Source organism: Protobothrops mucrosquamatus, unplaced genomic scaffold, assembly GCF_001527695.2.
Source record: "Protobothrops mucrosquamatus isolate PMUCROS unplaced genomic scaffold, P.Mucros_1.0 scaffold3574, whole genome shotgun sequence".
Taxonomy (NCBI): domain Eukaryota; kingdom Metazoa; phylum Chordata; class Lepidosauria; order Squamata; family Viperidae; genus Protobothrops; species Protobothrops mucrosquamatus.
Window position 1 is genome coordinate 124,399 of NW_015389539.1, and position 11,365 is coordinate 135,763.

The 11,365-nt window shown below is 46.2% G+C and overlaps 1 protein-coding gene across 1 annotated transcript in view; it reads right to left on the minus strand.

Moving 5' to 3' along the window:
* The window catches only part of INTS2 (integrator complex subunit 2), a 52,002-nt gene that overhangs the window by 5,795 nt on the left and 34,842 nt on the right, over window positions 1–11,365 (minus strand). Inside the window, exons 17-22 of the mRNA XM_015827249.1 lie at window positions 9,892–10,093; window positions 9,283–9,408; window positions 5,731–5,920; window positions 3,891–4,172; window positions 2,204–2,311; window positions 1,237–1,342 (exon numbers count right to left, since the gene is read on the minus strand). Coding sequence (XP_015682735.1) covers window positions 1,237–1,342; window positions 2,204–2,311; window positions 3,891–4,172; window positions 5,731–5,920; window positions 9,283–9,408; window positions 9,892–10,093 — 1,014 coding nt within the window. The remainder of the gene's footprint in view (window positions 1–1,236; window positions 1,343–2,203; window positions 2,312–3,890; window positions 4,173–5,730; window positions 5,921–9,282; window positions 9,409–9,891; window positions 10,094–11,365) is intronic.

The window sequence follows — 11,365 nt, forward strand, 5'->3', positions numbered from 1 at the left end:
AGACATGGCTATTCCAACAAGCGGGACTGGCCTAGGGCAATTTTTAAGAGGGGTTTTTAGAGGGGTTTTAATCATATTTTAATCAGACAATATTTAAATATTTCATTTTAATTAATTTTAATTTTGTAATTGTTATTGGTGTTTTTAATCGATTGTCAGCCGCCCTGAGTCCGCAAGGAGAAGGGCGGGATATAAATTCATATAATAAATAAATAAATAAATAAATAAATAAATAAATATTCTATTCTATTCTATTCTATTCTATTCTATTCTATTCTAACCTCTATTCTACCTCTCTTCTCTTCTCTTCTCTTCTCTTCTAGTGATGGCTAACCTTTTAGAGACCGAGTGCCCAAACTGCAACCCAAAACCCACTTATGCATCATCGGGTGCCGGGTGGGCGTGGCCCATTGGGTGGGCGTGGCCCATTGGGTGAGCAAGGCTGTGAAAGACTGGGTGAGACTAAAAAGTTCAATCAATCAATTCCAACTTTGCGAGATCTTTTTTTTTCTCCACCAGGCATTGAAATTGATTGATTGGTTCTTTCTTTTTTTTTTTTTGCACACGGCGGCGAAAGCCTAAAGCGAAAAGGTTTTATAAAACCCAGCTGAAGGCCTAGGACTGAGGCCACGGCGCGTGTGCCCACAGAGAGGGCTCTGCGTGCCACCTGTGGCACGCGTGCCATAGGTTCGCCACCATGATTTTATTCTTTTCTATATTATTCTAATATTATTCTATTATTCTATTCTATTCTATTCTATTCTATTCTATTCTGTTCTGTTCTGTTCTGTTCTGTTCTGTTCTATTCTATTCTATTCTATTCTATTCTACTCTACTCTACTCTACTCTACTCTAATATTATTTCATTCTATTCTAATCTATTCTAGAGTTTGAAGAAACAGAGGTTAACTTATTTTCTTTCTTTGTTTATAAGATAACTGCAATTCAGTAACAGCGTTCTGTGCTCTTAGGCCAGGAGTTCCCAATCTTGGCCACTTTAAGACTTGTGGACTTCAACTCCCAGAATTGAGAGGCTGGGGAATTCTGGGAGTTGAAGTCCACAAGTCTTAAAGTGGCCAAGTTTAAGGACCCCTGCCTTAGGCGTCTAGTCACGCTCGCCATGTGACTATGAAAAATTTCTTCAAACTACGCTGGCTCCTTCGGCTAACAAACCGAGGTGAGCACCATGGATTCTAGAGTCGGACAGTGGAAACTTTTACCTTTAGCATTGCTTACCTGTCAGGAGCGTTCCCATGACATTGATAGCCAAACGTGCCACGCTGAGGGATTTGGGCAGAGCATACTGAATGCACAAGTAGGACAGCAACTGGATAGCGAAAATCTGGAAAAAAAGGGACAACCAAATCTAGAACAGCAGTCAAGAAAAGATTGCTAGGTTGATTGAGGAGCCAGAGATGCCCCTGGACAGATTTTATCCTGGAATAAGCATACTTATGATCTGCGTAACAGAATAATAATAATAATAATAATAATAATAATAATAATAATAATAATAATAATAATAATAATAATAATAATAATAATAATAAAAAAGTTGGAAGGGATCTTGGAGGTCTTCTAGTCCAGCCCCCTGCTCAACCAGGAGAACCTATGCCATCTCAGACAGGTGATTGTCCAATCTCTTCTTAAAAACCTCCAGTGACGGAGCGCCCACGATTTCTGGGGGCAAGCTGTTCCACTGGTTGATTGCCCTCACTGTCAGGAAGTTTCTCCTTAATTCCAGGTTGCTTCTCTCTTTGATCAGCTTCCAACTATTGTCGGGAATGTCTGAATCACAGATCGAATAAAAGCATAATGCCTAAAAAAACGTCAAGATGAAGGCAAAAATGCCTCCCCCCCATAAAATCTCAGCTTGTTCACCCTACGCATTCACCCACTGAGAGCCCTCCAAAGGAGCATCCTGGCTCCAAAGCCTGGGAGAAGAGCCAGGTCTTCCCAACTTTGGGAAAAGCCAACAAATTTGGGGCCATCCATATTTCTGGGGAAGCCTATTCCAACAGAACAGGTGCTAGGACCCCAAGGTGACCTGCTTCCTGGGGACCCACCGGGGGACATTGCTTTTTCGCCGAGGGGGCCTGGCACACAGCCACTCTTCCAGATTGGGTTGAAACCAATAAAACCCCTGATCGAAGACCCCAGACCCGCACGTACGGGGAGGAGAAGGGGGGGGAGGCAGACGTACCTGTTTCTCCAGTTCAGGCTGAGCAATCAACTCAGGTATGAAGTCCAGGCAGATATGCATAGAGGGGATGCCAGCCACGGTGAGAGAGAGCAGCTCACAAGGATAGCCCTGTTTGGAGAGAAAGGGATGAAAAAGAGTGGCTCATATGGCTTAGCCCAGGGGTAGGCAACCTTGGCTCTTTTATGACTCGTGGACTTCAACTCCCAGAATTCCTGAGCCAGCCATGCTGAGGAGAAAGGGAGAGGTTTCCATGCTGAACCATGCTGGCTCAGGAATTCTGGGAGTTGAAATCCACGAGTCATAAAAGAGCCAAGATTGCCTATCCATTAGGCTTCAGATGCCATCAATTAAATATGTCAGATAATACAGGACCATAACGGAGACTGCCCATTAAAGTCAAGAGTGGTAATGTTCATAAACTGGGATAATAATAATAATAATAATAATAATAATAATAATAATAATAATAATTAATAATAATAATAATAATAATAATTAATAATAATAATAATAATAATAATAACAATAACAATAATAATAATAATAATAATAATAATAATGATAAAAAAGTTGGAAGGGACATTGGAGGTCATCTAGTCCAACCCCCTGCTCAGGCAGGAGAACCTATACCAGTGATGGCGAACCTATGGCACGGGTGCCAGAGGCGGCACTCAGAGCCCTCTCTGTGAGCACGTGCATCGTTGCCCCAGTCCTAGGCCTTCAGCTGGGTTTTACAAAACCTTTTCACTTTAGGCCTCCGCCGCCATGTGCAAAAAAAAAAAAAGGTTCAATCAGTCAGTTTCAACTTCTTGCGGGGGAAAAAAAGATCTTGCAAAGTTGGAATTGATTGATTGAACTTTTTATTCCAGTCTGCCGTTATCACTGCAGCCATGCCCCCCAATGGGTCACACCCCCTAATGGGCCACACCCAGCCAATGGACCACACCCAGCCAATGGGCCACACCCACCCGGCACCCAACGATGCATAAGTGGGTTTTGGGTTGCAGTTTGGGCACTCGGTCTCTAAAAGGTTCGCCATCACTGCCCTATACCATTTCAGACAAATGGCTGTCCAGTCTCTTCTTAAAAACCTCCAGTGTTGGAGCATTCACAGCTTCTGGAGGCAGGTTGTTCCACTGGTTAATTGTTCTGACTGTCAGGAAGTTTCAGATTGCTTCTCTGTTTAGTTAGTTTTCATCCATTGTTTCTTGTCCTGCCTTCAGGTGCTTTGGAGAACAGCTTACAGTAACTCCCTCTTCTATGTGGTCACCTATCCCATTTGACAACTGCTACAACTTATGACTGTCATGGGCAAGTTCCATAATTGTTGTAACCTGAGGACTACCTGAAATTATCTGACATATCTTAATTTTTGCTCCAAAAGACGCATTAGGGCTTATTTTCCGGTTAGGGCTTATATTTGGGAAAATACGGTACTAAATGCATCCGTCTGGCTGAAGATCTTAACTGGGGCTTATTTTTGGGGTGGGGCTTATATTACGAGCGTCCTGAAAAATCACGCTGGAGCTTATTTTCCGGTTGGGTCTTATATTCGGGGAAACACGGTAATTGAAGGCACCGCAAGCTCAAATGGGAAAGAGCCCAGGGAAGACCCAGGGAAGCTCCACCACTGGAATGGGCACCCAACTTCTCCAAGGTGCCTCTTATTAAAACAGCCAACACACACCTGGAAGTGAACTAGCTTAGCGATGTTGGGATCGGCGATGAACATCTGGTGCACCAGACAGCAGACCAGACACTGGACTTCCCGCAAGTTGCAGAGAAGGCTGTCTTCTACTCCCTCCCCCTCTCCGTCTTCCTTCTCCTCCTCTTCCTGTTGCATTTTTTGAGGACCGCGTTCAGCGGTTCCCAGCTGGCTCATCAGCAATCTGCTGGACCGGCTACCTGGAGAGGTTTCTTCTTCCAAAGGCAAGCAAACCTCCAGAAGGATCTGCACTGCAGCGCTGTCCTGGAAGAAGGTAAGTCAGGAGACGGTGAGTTCTAGTTTTGCCCTAGGCACTAAAGCCAGATGGGTGACTTTGGGTCAATCGCCAGGAGAGGGTGAGTTCTAGTTCCACCTTAGGCATGAAAGCCGGCTAAGTGACTTGAGCCAATCACCAGGAGACGGTAAGTTCTAGTTCTGCCTTAGGTATGAAAGCCAGATGGGTGACTTTGGATCAATCACTAGGAGAGGGTGAATTCTAGTTCCGCCTTAGGCATGAAAGCCAGATGGGTGACTTTGGATCAATCACTAAGAGAGGGTGAATTCTAGTTCCGCCTTAGGCATGAAAGCCAGATGGGTGACTTTGGATCAATCGCTAGGAGAGGGTGAATTCTAGTTCCGCCTTAGGCATGAAAGCCAGATGGGTGACTTTGGATCAATCGCTAGGAGAGGGTGAATTCTAGTTCCGCCTTAGGCATGAAAGCCAGATGGGTGACTTTGGATCAATCGCTAGGAGAGGGTGAATTCTAGTTCCGCCTTAGGCATGAAAGCCAGATGGGGGACTTTGGGTCAATCGCCAGGAGAGGGTGAGTTCTAGTTCCGCCTTAGGCATGAAAGCCAGATGGGGGACTTTGGGTCAATCGCCAGGAGAGGGTGAGTTCTAGTTCCGCCTTAGGCATGAAAGCCAGATGGTGACTTTGGGTCAATTGCCAGGAGAGGGTGAGTTCTAGTTTCGCCTTAGGCATGAAAGCCAGATGGGTGACTATAAACAATATTTACATACTATGCAAAAGACACAATCAACAAGCATAAAAGGGAACAAAAAGACCAAAAACGCTTCCCCACCAGCACCCAGAGGAGCATAGAGAGCACCAAGGACCCCTCATTTCAGCCGGTAAGAATGTGCTGTCCTTTGCCTGGCGCACGAAAAGGCCACATTTAAGGGCCAAATTCTGCAACCCTCTCTTGTGGAGGTAGTTGGGACGCAACTTGGCAGCCTTTTGTGCAGAGAGGGAAAGCGCAAAGGATAAATGGCCCACTGGATTCTATGTTGGCAGCCAGAAGCCAACCACCAGGAACTGCACTAACCCCATAATACAGGTAGTCCTCCACTTACAACCTCATTAGTTTCCGTTGCTAAGCACGACAGTGGTTAAGCGAGTTTTGCCCCGTTTTACGACCTTTCCTGCCACAGTTGCAAAGTGAATCACGGCAGGGGCTAAGTTAGCCACACGGCTGTTAAACAAAAACCCTTGTTAATCATTTTTTCATTAGTAACACGGTCGTTAAGTGAAACTGGCCTCCCCATTGACTTTGGTCGCGAAAGGGGATCACATGAGCCCCCCCCCCAAGGACATTGCAACCGTCGTAAATTTGAGTCAGCTGCCAAGCATCTGAATTTTAATCGGGTGACTACGGGAGTGCTGCAGTGGTCCGAAGTATGAAAAAAAAGTGTGAAAAACCTGGGCCACTTTTTTTCCAGTGCCGTTGTATCTTCGAACGGTCACTAAATGAACTGTTGTAAAGCTGAGGACGATCTGTACATATCATGTCAGTTTCAAGAACTGAATATCTGCAAAATTACCTGGGCTGCTAGCAAGGCGTTTTTCAGTTCGTCCCGTGTCACTTCGGGGCCTTCCAAACCCATTGCGTTGTTTTGCAAAGGCCTGACGTCCTGATCCGCCGTTTCTTTGAGGTGAGCGCTCAGGTAGGCTTTTGAAGCCAGCAGGTAGCCATTCAGCATATGCAGAGTGATATCCATCAGAGGCGGGCACCTGAGGAGACACAAACGGGGAGGGGGGGGGAAAATAGAGGTCCGGGAAGAAAAAGAAGTGAATAGAGGTGTACAGCTACTGTGTTTCCCTGAAAATAAGACCAGGTCTTATTTTATTTATTTTTTTGCCTCCAAAAGAGGCACCAGGTCTTATTTTTGGGGTAGGCCTTACCTCACCTCCGGCACCGACAGCCCCACCCAGCCGGTCCACTTCTTCAGGGGCCGAAGTTCTGCAGCTGCATTCGGGCCTGCATTTTACACTCAGGCCTTTCCAGAAGGTCTAGGCAGCCGAGTACCGAGCTGTGGATTCAATCCATACCTCAGTGCTCGGCTGCTGAGGTCTTGCAGAACCGAGCTTTGGATTGAATCCATAGCTCAGTTCTCGGCTGCACAGGTCTTCCGGAAAGCCCTGTGACTGAGAAATGAAGGCCTAGCTGCAGAAGAGGCCTCAGAAGAAGTAGTGGGCCGGGGAGGAGAGGCCGGGCTGCAAGGGAAGCAGGTGCGGGGCGGGTGGGGCAGCTCCACACCCCCACCCCAGCTTGATTTTTAGGTGTGTGCCTCAACTCAAAACTAGGGCTTATTTTTGGGATAGGGCTTATATTAGGCCCACCCCCCCAAAATTAAGCTAGGGCTTATTGCTGGTGTAGGCCAGGGGTAGGCAACCTTGGCTCTTTTATGACTCATGGACTTCAACTCCCAGAATGGTGTACGCCTTACTTTCGGGGAAACACGGTAGTCCTGGCTTTACAGCCATTTGTTTAGTAGGATCTAATCTGGGTCGGTCCCCGGGACCAAAGGTTTTGTCTTCCGAGCTTTCGGAACAACTATAATAATAATAATAATAAAGTTGGAAGGGACCATGGAGGTCATCTAGTCCAACCCCCTGCTCAGGCAGGAAACCCTATACCATTTCAGACAAATGGCTGTCCAGTCTCTTCTTAAAAACTTCCAGTGTTGGAGCATTCACCGCTTCTAGAGGCAGGTTGTTCCACTGGTTAATTGTTCTAACTGTCAGGAAGTTTCTCCTTAGTTTTAGGTTGCTCCTTGATGAATTTCCATCCGTTGCTTCTTGTCCTGCCTTCAGGGGCCTTGGAGAATAGCTTGACTCCCTCTTCTTTGGGGCCGCCCCTGAGATATTGGAAGACTGCTATCATGTCCCCCCTCGTCCTTCTCTTCATTAAACTAGACATACCCAATTCCAGCAACCATTCTTATATCTTTTAGCCTCCAGTCCCCTGATCATCTTTGTTGCTCTTCTCTGTACTCTTTCTAGACTCTCAACATCTTTTTTACATCGTGGTGACCAAAACTGGATGCAGTATTCCAAGTGTGGCCTTACCAAGGCATTGTAAAATGGTATTAACACTTCACCTGATCTTGATTCTGTCCCCGTTAATGCAGCCCAGCACTGTGTTGGCTTTTTTGGCAGCTGCAGCACACGGCTGGCTCCTATTTAAGTGATTGTCCACTAGGACTCCAAGGTCCCTCTCACAGTTACTACTATTGAGCAAGGTACCCCCTATACTATACTTGTACATTTGGTTTTTCTTGCCTAAATGTAGAACCTTGCTTTTTTCACCATTGAATTTCATTTTGTTAGATTAAACTGAAATGTTTAACCTAACATTTTTGCACGGGAACTTTAGATCCTGCCTGTTTTCTCTGCCGTCACTACCTCTCAATCAAAGATCTTTTTGAAATGCCGTTTGCTTGAAGAGTTCGACTTTCTTGAGGGACTAGATGAGGCCAGACCTTACAAACAGTCCTTAAGCAACCGGTCGTAAGTTGAGAACGATCTGTATCGCCAGGAACACTCCATTACAAAAAATAAAATAAAATACAAAATCAAAATTCTGGATCAAGAAACGCTAAACGGCAAAGCCTACATCAAGTGTGCATTAAGACGAGAAGGGCCAGCCAGCCATCGCAGGAATTCAGCCGCTCTGCCTGCTTTGAGATGTTAGCAGCTTTATCTTTTTGTACACTTTTGCAAATAAGATCTTTGGACTGAAGCAGAAACCCCGTCTCAAGATTAAAAAATAAGATAAAATGCAGGTCTCTTTTGCCAAGCCGAATACAGGTAGTCCTCAACTTACAACACAGTTCATATAGCGACCGTTCGAAGGGACAACGGCACTGAAAAAAGTGACTTACGATCATTTGTCACACTTAACAACCATTGCCGCATTTCCACAGTCACGTCATCAAAATTTGGCCGCTTGGCAACTGACTCATATTTGTGACGGTTTCAGTGTCCCCGGGGGTCACCTGATCCCCTTTTGCGTCCTTCTGACAAGCCAAGTCAAGGGGGAAGCCAGATTCACTTAACAACTGTGTTACTAACTTAACAGCTGCAGTGATTCACTTAACAGATGCTGATAGGAAAGGTCGTAAAATGGGGCAAAACTCACCAAATAACTGTCTCGCTTAGCAACAGAAATTTTGGCCTGAATTGTAATCCTAAGTTGAGGACTAACCCGTGCCACCCTGACTGACACAGTGCGAAATGTTGCAACTGCGTGATCACGTGAAGTGTTAATACCACTTTACAAGGCCTTGGTAAGGCCACACTTGGAATACTGCATCCAGTTTTGGTCACCATGACGTAAAAAAGATGCTGAGACTCTAGAAAGAGTGCAGAGAAGAGCAACAAAGATGATTAGGGGACTGGAGGCTAAAACATATAAGGAACGGTTGCTGGAATTGGGTATGTCTAGTTTAACGAAGAGAAGGACGAGGGGGACATGATAGCAGTGTTCCAATATCTCAGGGGCTGCCACAAAGAAGAAGGAGTCAAGCTGTTCTCCAAAGCGCCTGAAGGCAGGACGAGAAGCAACGGATGGAAACAAAGATGATTAGGGGACTGGAGGCTAAAGCATATAAGGAACGGTTGCTGGAATTGGGTATGTCTAGTTTAACGAAGAGAAGGACGAGGGGGACATGATAGCAGTGTTCCAATATCTCAGGGGCTGCCCCAAAGAAGAGGGAGTCAAGCTATTCTCCAAAGCGCCTGAAGGCAGGACAAGAAGCAACGGATGGAAACTAATCAAGGAGAGAAGCAATCTGGAACTAAGGAGAAACTTCCTGACAGTTAGAACAATTAACCAGTGGAACAACCTGCCTCCAGAAGCTATGGGTGCTCTGAAACTGGAAGTTTTTAAGAAGAGACTGGACAGCTATTTGTCCGAAATACTATAGGGTCTCCTGGCTGAGCAGGGGGTTGGACTAGATGACCTCCAAGGTACCTTCCAACTTTATTATTATTATTATTATTATTATTATTATTTGTAGATTGTGCCCTAGGTGAGAACTCGAGGCCACCCGGTAGCTGTTGAGGAAGGTGGATTTGGAAAACAGCCTTACCTGTGAACCCTCGGATCACACCTTAACACAATCAGGGGATCGATGAGCAGGTCCTTCTGGGTGTACTTCTGCTGTCTGACCGTTTTGCCTGATGGCTGCAGGGCATTCACTGTCATTACCCACAATCTGGAAGAAAAAGACAGCTTGTAAAGGAGGTGCGTCTGGCGGGACCCAGAGAAAGGGCCTTCTCTGTGGTGGCTCCCTCCCTTTGGGCGCTATCTAACACAATGAAATTCAATGGTAAAAAAAGTAAGGTTCTACATTCAGGCAAGAAAAATCAAATGCACAGGTAGAGTATAGGGGGTACCTGGCTCAATAGTAGCAACTGTGTGAGGGATATCGGAGTCCTAGTGGACAATCACTTAAATATGAGCCAGCCGTGTGCTGCAGCTGCCAAAAAAGCCAACACAGTGCTAGGCTGATGATGTTATCTAGTTGGGTCATGAAACGTCTGCAAGAAAACCACCAAACTCAAGAGAGCATCACAGGCCCTACAGTGCAACCCTGATCTACAAATATTCCCTTCTATCGACCACTCCATTGTGAAGGTCGCCACCTTCCTAACATCTCCGGGTGAAGCGCAAGCTCAAGCAGCTCCAGGCCACCCACCTGCGAGGCATGACCATGTTCAACGCCATCCAAATCCGATTGACCGTCTGGAGGATTCGCCGAGGGACCCCAGGATGGAACAGCTGATGCATGTTGGACGTCAACACTTCGGCGTAAGGAATTAACTCGGCAGCCGAGAGGAGGGTTAGGTGCTCCAAAATCTGCAAGACCTGGGTGTGATTCCCTCGCAGCGTTGAGAAAGCTAAGGGATGGAAAAAAGATATTGAGGAAAAAAAAAGAGAGACGAGTTTGATTTGGCCTACCTCAAAGGGTTGACGCCTCCGCTGAGATAAGATAAGATAAGATAAGATAAGGTAAGGTAAGATAAGAGGATAGGATAGGATAGGATAGGATAGGATAGGATAACATAAGAGGGTAGGATAGGATAGGATAGGATAGGATAGGATAGGATAAGAGGGTAGGGTAGGGTAGGGTAGGATAGGATAGGATAAGATAAGATAAGAGGGTAGGGTAGGGTAGGGTAGGGTAGGATAGGATAGGATAAGAGGATAGGATAGGATAGGATAGGATAGGATAGGAGGATAGGATAGGATAGGATGAGAGGAGAGGAGAGGAGAGGAGAGGAGAGGAGAGAGGAGAGGAGAGGAGAGGAGAGGAGAAGATAAGATAAGATAACCTTTATTGTCATTTTTTTACTGTGGGCACAACGGCATCCATCAAAAATAAAATTTAGTGAAACACATACATGACACACACCTAAACATACTATATACAACATATGTATAGACCCACACCCCTATATATACATAACAAATAAGTATTAAATACTGTCCATCTTGAATATATAACGGAAGGAGGAGGCTTGAGAGTTATTATTATTTATTAAATTTATATACCGCCCTATCTCCCTTGCGGGACTCAGGGCGGTGAACAGGCGATACTAAAAACCACGATAATAAATAAATAGTTTGTTTTAAAATCTAATTAAATAACAGGCCTGTTCTAAAAACACACCCGTAAACCCCCCCCCACTGAAACATAATCAAACTACGCCAGGCCGGCCGCACGGAATAGATGGGCCTTCAGGGCTCGGCGAAAAAGGCGCAGGTCTGCAACTGTACGTAGATCGGGGGGTAGGTCATTCCAGAGGGCAGGAGCTGCCACAGAGAAGGCTCTCCCCCTGGGGGTCGCCAGCCGGCATTGTCTGGCCGACGGCACCCTAAGGAGGCCCTCTCTGTGGGAGCGGACTGGTCGAAGGGAGGTGTTTGGTAGGAGGCGGTCTTGCAAATACCTAGGTCCATTGCCATGTAGCGGTTTAAAAGTTGTTACTAACACCTTGAAGCGCACCTGGAAGGCCACCGGCAGCCAGTGCAGCTCGCGCAGGAGAGGTGTTACATGGGAGCATCTAGAGGCCCCCAAAATCCCCCGCGCAGCCGCATTCTGAACTAGCTGGAGCCTCCGGGTGCACCTCAAGGGGAGCCCCATGTAGAGAGCATTGCAATAGTCCAGGCGG